Raw genomic sequence first — 12,671 nt, 5'->3', positions numbered from 1 at the left:
AGATTTTCCATTTTTTAAAATATTTTTGAGCCTTTCAGACTTCCAAAGATTTATATTGTTTGGATTTAATGTCTAATAGACCTAACCCTTACAAGGGTCATATCTCATCTCTGGAAAAAAAGGAGCTGGGGTTGAGGGGATTCTCAAAAACAGTACAATTTCAGCTCTACTTTCCTTTGTTCTTTTCAGCAAACTAGTGTCCATGGTGTACTTTCTAGGAAGTTGCTGAAGCAATAGCAGAAGTTAGCATTGATTTAAAGTAACTGTTCTATTTATTTTGACTCTTCAAACCTTTGCTTTTTCAGTTGTGTGGTCAGACCCCAAGTGACTGACCAATGATTTCAACCTCCTGTATTTGTTTCTCTTTGTAATGTCCTCTTCTCCTGGAGTGTGAACAGGACCTGTTAACTTGCTTCTAACAGCTAGAATATGGCAAAGATGATAGGTTATCACATCCTTATTATGTTACAATGTATTTATGAATCCATCTTGCTAGTAAACACACTTTAAGTAGACTCTTGCTTCTAACTCGAAAGGAGCAAAATATATTGAAGTTAGTAGTTGGAAAAGGGAGACACCCACATTTCAAGGAACTGGGCAACCTCTTGGAACTCAAGGTGGCTTTTAGCAAGAGACTGGATCTCTCAGTCCTACAGCCACAAGAAACAAATTCTGCCAGCATCAGTGGAGATTGCACTTGAGAAATTCAGCCTTAGGAGATCTCAGAGTAGAAAGAGGACCCCGCTCAGATTCCTGTTCCACAGAAACAGTGAGGAGGTAAATTCATATTATTTTAAGCCACTAAGTTTATGGTAATTTGTTACACAGCATTGAAAATTAAATAATGCAACATAATAAAAAAAATATTACCTCCCTAAACTTGTCAAGATAATGTAACATCTAGCAGACCCCTGATTATGTTGTTTGTCAGGCCTGGTTTTGTGTTTTAATTCATGCAGTTATGAGTAATGTGAACCTGATTCTTGTATTAAATGAGAGATAAGGCAGTTAGAAAAAGACATTTACCTAGTAGTATGCCTGGTACTGAGCAAGTGCTCATCTGGTGATTTATTTGTAATGATCATGCTCATGCTAAAGGGGTGGGATTTGGGGATTAGGCTGTTGGGCGGGATCTGAGATGAGCAGTAGGAAAGAGAGAAAAGCTAATTCCTTATTCTCCTCCCTTCCTGTCCCTGATGTTCACTGCTTCATGTGACCTGTAGAACAACATAGCTGAAGTCAGAGAGTTTTCTTCCAAGCTGGTGACTGAAGATGTGATGAAGCATATCAGCAGTTTACTTCATAGCAAAGAAATAGAAGTGAGCTATTTTGCTGCAGGTATCATAGCCCACCTGACATCTGACAAACAGCCCTGGCTCTTCCGCGATCTGCAGAGGAATGCTCTTCTTGAGGATTTGGTACAGGAACCATTCTTCTTTACAAAACAGTGTAATCTTTTCTTGTATATAACTTAATTTTATAGATCATAAGAGGTTTAGAAATATATGATCATTATAAAAAATGGGAAAAATACATATAGGAAAGAAGAAAATGGAAACTTACCCATGCTCTTTCACCTAAAGCTAACCTCTTGAATGCAAAATTTTGTTGCATTTCTTTTACTGTTTTTTTTTTTTTTTTATAAAAGTTACACATGCAAACAGTTGTGTATGGCTTTATGCAAATCCCCTTTCTCTTTCAGCTTTTTTAAAGTTATTTCTTTTGGTATTTACTTCCATATCTATAAATAAGATATTATGGGTTTTTTGTTTGTTTTGGGGTTTTTTGGGGGGTGGGTGGGTAATTGGGATTTAACCCAGAGGCACTTTACTACTGAGTTACATCACCACCCTTTTTAAATTTTTTACATTCACACACTGTCTCACAAAATTGCTGCGGCTGGCCTTGAACTTGTGATCCTCATGCCTTAGCCTTTCAAGTAGCTGGGACTTACAGGTGTGGGCCATGGTAACCAGCCTTGTTGCTATTTTTTACTTTTAAGCATCTTCAGCCCATTAATTGTCCCCAAATAGGAAAGAATGATTCTTATTCTTTCTATCTCTTGTGTCTACTTTTTCCTATACTCTAGCTATAAGTTTTTCAGTACATTTCAGAACTGTTCTATCCACTTCACCTTCTCAAGAGCCTTCTGTGTCTCTTCTATCTGGTCTGCTTGTTTTGTATTATCTGGTATACCTTTGTTACTGTCATCCTAGGATATTCCTTTACTATCATCCTGCATATTCCCATCGTCTCTCTTGTGTTGCTTCCCTATTTTCTGGATTACATGCCTTCCTTTTTCTTGGTTTACTTGCTCCCCAGCATATCTTCTGGTAGTTTCCTAAGAAGAGATGCATGAAAGTGAAATCTCAACTGTTTCTAAAGGCCTTTATCTTACTCTCACATTTAATTGGTGAAATGGCTAGGTGTAGAATTTTTAGCTTTCAAATATTTTTCCTTCAGAATTTTTAAGTCTTTGCCAGGCATGATAGTGCACACTCTAATCCCAGTGACGTGGAAGCCTGAGACAGGAGGATTGCAAGTTCAAGGCCAGACTCAGAAACTTAGACCCCATCTCAAAATTCAAAGAGCTAGAGATGTAACTCAGTGGTAAGGTGCCTCTGGGTTCACTCCCTAGTACTGGAAAAGAAAAAATTTCCCCAAATGAAGGAAACAAACTTCCAGGGTAATAAGTGCTCAATGCAGTATAAGAAAATGAACCCTCATCAAGGTATATCCCTATGATTCCAAACTTTGAAGGTAAAGAGCTTTGCTTTTTTTTGCAGTATTGGACATTGAACCCAAAGGGTCACGAGCACTGAGCCACCTCCACATCTCTTCTTGTTTTTAGACAAGGTGTCCCCAAGTTGCTGACACTAGCCTTTGAACTTGCCATCCTCTTGCGTCAGCCTCCGGAGTTGCTAGGATTACAGGCGTGTGTTCCTGTGCCCAGCTCTCTTTCTTTCATCCTTTTCTTTCCTTTTTTCCTTCCCTCCCTCCCTTCCTCTTTTTTTCTTTCCTTTCCTTTTCCTTTTCTTTCTGATGTTGGAGAATAAACCCAAGACCTTATACATGCCAGGAAAGCACAGTACCACTGAGTCATGTGCCCAGCCCACTTTTTCATCTTTTAAAAATATTTGTTTTTTAGTTGTAGTTGGACACAGTACTTCTATTTTATTTATTTATTTTTATATGGTGCTGAGGATCGAACCCAGGGCTTCCTTGACATGCTAGGTGACCACTCTACTGCTGAGCCATAACCCTAGCCCCCACTTTTTCATTAAAAAAAATTTTTTTTTCTTTCTGGGGATATTGGCCTTCCCCAGACTGTGTTTTCTGCTTTCTGTGTTTCCCCGCCTCAGTACTGGGGATTGAACACAGGGCCTTACACAAGTTACATAAGCACTAAGCTACATTTCCAGCCTTTTAAAAAAAAATGTGTGTGTTGCGCGTGGTGCTGGCTATAGAACCCAGGGCCTTGTGAATGCAAGGCAAGCACTCTAACAACTGAGCTATATTGCCAGCCCCATTCTTTAATCATTTCAGCCATCCTCCTGTTTTGAAGCCCATCTCTAGTTTCACTTTGGAAAGTAGCTTGTGAAAAATTTTAAATCTCCTAGGGATTGTGTTCAAATTGGTTTTTGCGACATTGGAGATTGAACCTAGAGGTGCTTTTAGCACTGAGCAACATCCCTAGCTTTTTATTTTATTTATTTATATTTTGGTATCAAGGATTGAGCCCATGGGCTTTTAACCACTGAACTATATCCCAGCCCTTTGTATTTTTTATTTTGAGATAGGGTCTCACTAAGTTGCTGAGGGACTCATTAAGTTGCTGAAGCTGGTTTTGAACTTGGGATTCTCCTGCTTCAGCCTCCTGAACCTCTGGGATTACAGGCATGTGCCACCATGCCCAATTCTTTTTTTTATTTGTAGACAGAGTCTCACTAAGTTGCTGAGGATCTTGCTGAATTGCAAGATCTAGCCTTGAATTTGGTAATCCTCCCAAGTTTTTGGGATTATAGGCATGCACCACTGTCCCCAGGGGTTTGTTTTTCTTACCACAGTCAGTTACTATATCTCCCATCTACTTTGTTCTCCGTGTTTGATTTCTTCCCTTATTTCTGTTTATTTATTTATTTATTTTTGAGAAAGAGGAAAAAGAGGTTTATTGCTTTGCTAGCAAAGGAGAAACACAGGGGACTTCTTGTCCCAAAGGCTGTTTCTATCCTTCAGCAGGAACAGAGGGCTTTTAAAGAGGTGATTCAAAATACATTCCACATGTTTTCTGTTAGAGTGAGTTCTTCTGTTTTAAACCATTCTTACTATTCAGTGAGTGGGATTTAAGGATGTAGTGTAATTTCAGTTCAGTACCTTAAAAAAGAAGCCTTTATTGCATTCTTTTCTTCATGTATCTACATATGTAATGGTTGTCAAATAATTTGGTAAGTAGGTATATCTAAATTTTGTCATTCCCATGTTTTGAAAATTTATTTTTGTTTCAAATGTATTTAATTATAAATGACATGAAATAATCTCTTTTGACCTTTTATAAATGATGGAATATAATAATTGAATCTTTGTTTCTCCCTATCTTTTGGGGAAAAGCATGCAACCATGAAGAATTGGCCAAGTCCAAGTTGTAAGATGTCAGCATTGGTAACATACAGGTAATTTCATTATGATGTGATTTTCTTCAAGCCTGTCCTTAGTGTGCTTGATTATATAGTAATAAAGTCTCAGTATCATTTAGCCTTGTGTTCAAATCCCACTTCTTTTCTGTGATACTGTGAAAGTCATTTCTAGAAATGATTCCATTTTCCTTATTTATGAAGTGAGGTGGACAGTGTGCCAGATTGAGGAAGAAATGAGATATTGAATGTGTAGAGCATCTGACAAAAAATTCAGTTTAAATGATAGCTACCAAGGTATAGCACATAGTATATCTGGCTTGGTGAGGTATTGACTATGGGGGAAAATGTTAAATTATTTTTATATTTCTGAGTTCTGAATTCACATCCTTGTACTTTTTAGATCTTTCAAGTCATTTTACTCACTCCTTAGCAACTTCTCTCAACCAGTGGTTCAGCTCTGGGGACTATGGGCCATGTGTCACGTCTGCAGTAAAAATCGTATGTATTCAACATATATTTAAAACAATAGTTCTCCAGCTGTTTTTCTGAATAATGAATAAGTTCCATATGGAGTTTGAAAATTCTTTCATCTGTGTCTTTTGAACTTAGCTTTTTAAAAAGAAAGTGAAGTTGGGTGACCCAGAAGGCTGAGGCAAGAGGATTGCAAGTTCAAGAGCAGTCTCAGGCATTTAGCAAGACCCTCTCTCAAAAAACAAAAAGGGCTGGCAATGTAGTTTAGTGGTATAGAACACCCTGTATTGGATCCCCATTATTGGGGGAAAAAAGAAATAGAAATTTTTTTTTATTAATATCAGCTATTTTAAGCCTGAGGCAGGAGGATCATAAGTTCCAGGGCAGCCTAGGGAACTTAGACCCTTACACAGACAGACAGACAGACAGACACACACACACACACACACACACATAGGCTGCAAAATTAATAATGGATTTAGAAGTGGATATCCAACAGTTTAAAAAGTGGAAGTTATTTCCCCCATTCCCAATTCCTCACAGGCAAGCACTGTTAACAATTTGGTAACTAGTCTTTCATCTACTTTTTAATATATGCTCTACTAAGACTATGCTATTTATGCCAGGCATGGTGAAGTTTGTCCTAATCCCAGTTATTCAGGAGGCTGAGGAAGGAATGTAGCAGGTTTAAGCTCAGCCTCAGCAACTTAGTAATACCCTGTCTAAACATTTTTTAAAAGGGGCTGGGGATATAGGTTAGTAGCAAAGTACCCATGGGTGCAGATCTCCAGTAACAAAACAAAACAATAACAATAACAAAACATAAACATAAAATAAACATTTTAAATGAAAACAGACTCATTCTGTGCATGTCGTGCTATAGCTTGCTCTCTTTATCATTAACATTCTTATAATCATAGAACTTTCTCCTTGTAATGAATGGTCAATAGGAGGTTGGAAGGTCAGGAGTCAGGTTGTTTTCCAGGTAGAGTAAATATTTTTGCTGTTAATCCCCCCTGCTGCATGTTTGGTGGCGTACAACTGTAATTCTAATAGCTCAGGAGGCTGAGGCAGGAGAATTGCAAGTTCCAAACAGTCTCAGCAATTAAGGGAGACCCTCAATAACTTGATAAGACCTTCTCTCAAAAAAAAAAAAAAAAGGACTGGGGATATAACTCAGTTGTAAAGAGCCCCTGGGTTCAATCCTGGTACCAAAATAAAAATCCCCTCTGAGACATTTTGGTCAATACATTTGCTCAGGATTATTATAAAAATTTTGCTTTCATTACAAAAAAATATAGGCTATGATTTTATACTAGAAAACTTAAGAGACTATTTTTAGGAGTAAAAATGTAAGTATATTGATATATATGTGTGTGTGTGTGTGTGTGTGTGTAAAGTAAATACATAAAAACACATACCATTGAAAATCTGAAAGTTAACTAAGGGAAAAGATATAATTCATATTATCAACAAAAGCATAAAGTACCTAAAAGTGACTTTAATAAGTAATAGAAAACTATGAGAGATAATTTAAAATTCTGAAATAATTGAGATATACCATGCTCCAAAGATGGAAAGACTTATTAAAATATAGATGTTAGTCATTTCTAACTTGTGGCTATCATACAATTCAAGTGAATGGATGAGAGATGTGGGGGATCTGAAAGTTATTCTAAAGTTCACCTGGCAGAATAAATAGGAAAGAATTAACAAAGAAAAATTATTTTTTGGAGCTTGTTGTAGCACTTCTATTAACCTGGTTAAAAAGGTAATGTGAATGGTGCCAGACATATGAAAGTCAGCCAGATCAGTGGATCAGAGTGGTTCTGAAACACTCTAGTTTTTACCTTTTTGGGTGTGGTACAGAACATTGAACACCTCACACATGCTAAGCAAGTACAATACCACAAGTTACAGTCCAGACCTAGTATTTTCAATTGTGACAGTAGCAACTATGACAATAATTAGAACTTTTGAGTTGTGTGCCAGGTAGTATTGTAAGCACTCAAACTATTTAATCTTCACAACACCTAGAAGGGGGGTAGCATTAATATCATCATCTATATATCAGATGAGAAAACTGAGGACCATGAAAGTAATTTACCCAAGATTAAAATGTCTAACATGTCCCAGAGACAAAGTTCTACCCTAGATCTATACTGTAGGATGTAGTAACTTACGTAACATTTCTTTGGAGGGTACATTGTTTCTAGTCTGCCTATTAAATACCGCTTCAATAAGTAATGAAACAGAAAAAGAAAGATGTACACTTGCAATAGTGTGGTAATTAAAACACAGACCCCAGAACCAGACCACCTGTGCTTTATTCCCACGTTTTGCCATTTACTAACTGAAGTTGAAAAAATTACTTGGTCTCTCTGTGCCTCAGTTTCCTCAGCTATAAACTGAAGAATGATACCTGCTTTACAGGGTTGTTATCAGAATTAAGTTGATTATATTTGTAAAGCATTTAGAATAGTGCTTGGTTGATAGTAAAAAAGTGCTAACATCTATATATAGCATAGTATTAATACTAGCATAGAAAATAGTGTTTGTTAAAATACATCCTTTTGCAAATATGTGAGTCAGTCTACAGAACTCTTAGAATTGCTGAGTCAGAAGGTTATAAACATTTTAAAATTTGATAGGTGTTGCTAAACTGTTCATGCCTTCCTTTCAATAATGTGTAAGAGCTTGCCCAGTTTTCCTACAGGTTTGTTTGTGGTGCTAGGAATTGAACCCAGGACCTTATACATGTTAGGTCAGCACTGTACCACTGAGCTGTCTTCCTACCCTATTTTTTGTTTGTTTGTTTTAATTTTTTTTAGTTGTAGATGGACACAACACCTTATTATTATTATTTTTTAAATTTTTATGTGGTGCTGAGGATTGAACCCAGAGCCTCCCACATGTGAGGCGATTGCTCTACTACTGAGCCATACTCCCAGCCCCATTCCTACCCCATTTTCCTACCTTCTTGAAAAATTACAATGTTAATTGAACTTTTCGACTTTGCCCATCTAAGGAGAAAGTGATAGTCTTAGTTGACATTTCTTTTAAGTGAGAGTAGTCATTTTTCCTGATGAGAGTCATTTCCTTGTCTGTTAATACCATTGTTTGCTTTTTGTCTATTTTCTTTTTCTTTTTCTTTGATTAGGTCTTTATGATAATCAGTTAATATTTTTTCTGAGTTTATTGTCTGATTTCTTTTTTTTTAGTTGTAGTTGGACACAATACCTTTATTCCATTCATTTATTTTTTTTTTTTTTGAATTTTTTTAATATTTATTTTTTAGTTTTCAGCAGACACAACATCTTTGTTTGTATGTGGTGATGAGGATCGAACTCGGGCCGCGCACATGCCAGGCAAGCGCGCTACCACTTGAGCCACATCCCCAGCCCATCATTCATTTATTTTTATGTGATGCTGAGGATCGAACCCAGGGCCCCGTGCATGCTAGGCGAGCGCTCTACCACTAAGCCACAATCCCAGCCCCTAATTTTATCATGTTTACAAATCAAACTTTTGTGGTGTATAGCCTTTGGGTTTTAGGTTTTGGTTATACTTATGTTATAAAAGAAGTCTTTTTTTTCTTTCTGATATGGTTTCCTTTTAACATTGATGACTGCTCCATTTGAAACTTCTTGGTATATGGTCTATTATAGATCTTGTTAAATATTCCATGTTTTCTGTACTGATAAGCAAACTTTTTTTTTTTTTTTGTACTGGGGATTGAACTCAGTGGCACTCAACCACTGAGCCACATCCTCAGCCCTATTTTGTATTTTATTTAGAGACAGGGTCTCACTGAGTTGCTAAGTGACTTGATAAGTTGCTGAGGTGACTTTGAACTCTCAATCTTCCTGCCTCAACTTCCCAAGCTGCTGAGATTATAGGTGTGGGCCACCATGCCTGGCTTTTTTATTTTTATTTTGAGACAGGGTCTCACTAAGTTGTCCAGGCTGGCCTGGAACTTGTGGTCCACCTGTTTTAGCCTCCTGAGTTCTTGGGTTTAAAGGTGTATGCCTCTACACCCTGCTTTGTTTTCATACTCTTAAAGATGGTTTAGTTATTGTTATTTTATGCATCCAATGCTTATTTCACTTTACTCAAATGTTTATCATTTTCTTTGTTCACCACTGCTTCTTTTACCCACCAACTTTTTTTCTAGGTTCAGGGTTTGATGGTTTATTAGAGATATAATCTCTTTAACTGAAATATGTGGGTCCTCCCTCCTATTTTTACTATTAAATAATGGTATAAGCTAGGTATAGAATTCTAGAATGACAGTTATTGTTATTCAGCCTTTGAGAGAATATTTTCACTGTCTTGTGTTGTTGCTATTATGTACTGCTATTAGCCTAATCATCTTTTTTTTTTTTCTTGTGGTACTGGGGATTGAACCCAGGGGCGTTTAATCATGAGCCACATCCCTAGTCCCTTTTTTTAATATTTTATTTAGAGACAGGGTCTCACTAAGTTGCTGAGGATGGCTTTGAACTTGCGATCCTTCTACCTCAGCCTCCCTAATTGCTGGGATTATAGGGGTGTGCCACTGCACCCACTTTGTTCTTTTCTTGTGGCACTTCTATCAGACATGGATCATCTTTGCTTCTTTTTCACATTTTCTTATCCTTTATTCTTTAAAAGTTTTGTGGTCTGTATCTGATCATCTTGTTGTGTGCGTGTTGAATGAGGCTTGATTTTCATGTTTGTAGTTTTTTGATTGTGAGCTCACATTTTTTTAATATTTATTTTTTAGTTGTAGTTGGACACAATAACTTTATTTCACTTATTTATTTTTATGTGGTTCTGAGGATCAAACCCAGGGTCTCACGCATGCAAGGCGAGCACTCTACCACTGAGTCACAACCCCAGCCCCTATGAGCTCACTTTTTTTTATATACTAAATTAACATATTCCTTCAGCATAGTTTTGTATTTGCACTTGTGAAGTACTTCAGAGGTTTCCCTAGGCTTGGGCAGATTTTTACATTAATTTTTTTTTTGTGTGTGTGTGTGTGTGGTGCTGGGGATTGAACCCAGGGCCTTGTGCATGGGAGGCAAGCACTCTATCAACTGAGCCATATCCCCACCCTTTACATTAATTTTCCCAGTGACATTCAGGTAGTAAAATTCAGACTAGTTGGGACTGTGATTTTGCAAAGTTTTAAACCAATATGTTATTTTGCTCAGCATGTTGCCTTAACTTAAAGTGTGTAGTTTTGTAAAAAAAGAAGTTTGATCCTCCTTTTTTTTTTTTTTTTCTCCTGTCCATACTGGGGATTTCACACAGGGGTGCTTTACTACTGTGCTACACCCTTAGCCCTTTTTAAAATTTTTTATTTTGAAATAGGGTCTTGCTAAATTGCCCAGGTGGACCTTGTATTTGTGATTCGCCTGCCTCAACCTCTTGAGTAATTGGAATTACAGGCATGTGCCTTTGTACATGGCTAAATTTGCTTTTATTTTTTTTAAGTTTTTATTTGTTTTAATTAGTTATACATGACAGTAGAGTGCATTTATACACTTTGATATATCATACATAGATGGGATATAATTTCTTATTTTTTGAGTGTACTTGCTGCAGAATCATATTGGTCATGCAGTCACATATATACAAACAATAATAATGTCTGTTTCATTCTACCATCTTTTCTATCCCCACATCCCCTTTCCTTCCTTCCCATCACTTCCCTCTACCTAATCTTAGGTAATGCTATTCTTCCCTAGTGCCCCTCGCCTTAATAAAAGTTAAGATTAAAGATGTCTGAAGCAGGGCTGGGGTTGTAGCTCAGTGGTAGAGAGCTTGCCTGGCATGCCTGAGGCTCTAAGTTCAATCCTCAGCACTACATTAAAAAAATAAATAAAAATAAAAATATTGTGTCCATCTACAACTAAAACATAACTATGCTTTAGACATCTTTTTTTATTTATCTGGATATAAACATAACAAGATGATCATCTGTTTTCTCATACAAACCGAGCATTATTTACATTTTTACAGATTACCCTGAAATTGACTCATTTTAACTATTGATTCCTAGTCCAAAGGGCTTCAACCTTTATATTTTGTGTGTATTTTTGTGTATGTGCAGGGGCACTAAGGATTGAATTCAGAGGTGCTCTTCCACTGGGCTACATCCCCAGCCCTCCTTAAAAAAAAAAAACATTGGAAAAATTAGTTAAGAAATAACATAACTGACATGTATTAAATATTTACTGTGTGTTAAACATGACTTTAAGCACGTCACAAGCATTTTCACATGTGATTCTCACAGCAACCCTAGAATAAATATCATCCTCATTTCATACATGAGGAAGCTAAGGCACAAGGAAGTTAAAAATCTTGTCTAATCATGAAACTAGTAACTGAGCAGTATTTAAACCCAGAAGGCAACACTCCTACATAATACCATAAAAAAAAAAATTAAAAAAATTTTAAATTTGGGGCCTTGCTGAGTTGCCAAGGCAGGCCTCAAACTTATGATCCTCTTGTCTCAGTATTCTGAGTCACTTCTGAGTCACATTATAGATGTGTGGCACTGTATCTGACTATACTCTTTCTTTAGAAAGGTGAATGTGGTGATTTGGGATTATTTAAAATGCTGGATGTCTACAGAGTGTCTTTCATTTTCTTTTAGCTAGCAAATACTGCAAAATGTTAGTTGAAGAAGGAGGATTGCAGCTTTTGTATGATATCCAGGAGCACAGTCAGGCAAATCCTCAAGCAAAGCAGATGGCAACTTCCATTCTAGAGGACTTCAGGATGCATTTCATGAATTATCGGAGTCTCCCTCTGAGTTGAAGACCCTTCTTAATCTGAGGGCTTCCAAGGTGCGCTCTGCTCCTCGAAACCAGGTCTCCTTCCCTGTCAGTAACTGAATGTTGAAGATGTTTGTTGGTGTTTGTGTATTAGGTGTCTCATTGACCTTTCTTGTTGATTTTCTGTAATTTATAAAAAAGTTAGATTTACATGCTAGTCATAATCCCTAATCAAGTTGGAATCATTTTTATGGAAACCTCTTTAGCAGTAGAGTTGAAAAACCAGTTATTGTGGACTTTGTGGGGAGACTTGGGAGCTTGTGTTGGAATAGCTATGTTAGTTTTCTCTGACCCTGAACAGTTTTTCCATTTTGGGGAGTTTGTCAGTGAAACAGGACCTCTTTGCTGGGAAGAGGAAGGACAGACCTACAGGGAAATTTGGTGTTTGTTAAATTCCCTCATTTGTTATTCCTGGTATGTGAAGCTACCAGAAAAGAAGTATATGAAGATGGGAAATAATATGTTTTGAAATGTTTTTTTGGCCAGGCACAGTGGTGCACACCTGAATCCTAGCTACTTAGGAGGAGGAGGCAGGAGGGTCACAAGTTTAAGGCCAGCCTGGCCAACTTAGTGAGACCCTTTCTCATAATTTAAGAAAAAGTGCTGGGGATATAGCTCAGTGGTAAAGAACCTCTGGGTTCAATCCTCAGTCCTCAAGAGATGGGGGAAAATATCTAGAAAATGGAACCTGTTGGAAGGGGGAGAAAAGATTTTCTTTTTTTTAATCCCCCCCCCCCCC

At 37.2% G+C, this 12,671-nt stretch overlaps 2 protein-coding genes across 8 annotated transcripts in view; one reads left to right on the top strand and one right to left on the bottom strand.

Annotated features, from left to right (window-relative positions):
- The window catches only part of Zyg11a (zyg-11 family member A, cell cycle regulator), a 40,299-nt gene extending 28,369 nt beyond the window's left edge, over positions 1–11,930 (top strand). Inside the window, exons 11-14 of the mRNA XM_015484693.2 lie at positions 1,224–1,418; positions 4,609–4,670; positions 5,035–5,132; positions 11,752–11,930. Coding sequence (XP_015340179.1) covers positions 1,224–1,418; positions 4,609–4,670; positions 5,035–5,132; positions 11,752–11,915 — 519 coding nt within the window. The 3' untranslated portion in view covers positions 11,916–11,930. The remainder of the gene's footprint in view (positions 1–1,223; positions 1,419–4,608; positions 4,671–5,034; positions 5,133–11,751) is intronic.
- Echdc2 (enoyl-CoA hydratase domain containing 2) overlaps positions 1–12,671 on the bottom strand; it is a 48,282-nt gene that overhangs the window by 612 nt on the left and 34,999 nt on the right. For 6 of the 7 annotated variants that reach the window (XM_048815367.1, XM_048815373.1, XM_048815372.1 and 3 more), the window contains exon 10: positions 11,310–11,988. The exons of the other annotated variant lie outside the window; for it this stretch is intronic. In XM_048815367.1, the coding sequence (XP_048671324.1) occupies positions 11,884–11,988 (105 nt within the window). In that variant the 3' untranslated portion in view covers positions 11,310–11,883. Of the gene's footprint in view, positions 1–11,309; positions 11,989–12,671 lie in introns of those variants that run through there. 7 annotated transcript variants of the gene reach the window in all.

This window comes from Marmota marmota, unplaced genomic scaffold (genome assembly GCF_001458135.2).
Source record: "Marmota marmota marmota unplaced genomic scaffold, marMar, whole genome shotgun sequence".
NCBI classification, from domain to species: domain Eukaryota; kingdom Metazoa; phylum Chordata; class Mammalia; order Rodentia; family Sciuridae; genus Marmota; species Marmota marmota.
The sequence above is the reverse complement of the archived record's forward strand: the minus strand, read 5'-3'. Positions and strand labels throughout refer to the sequence as shown.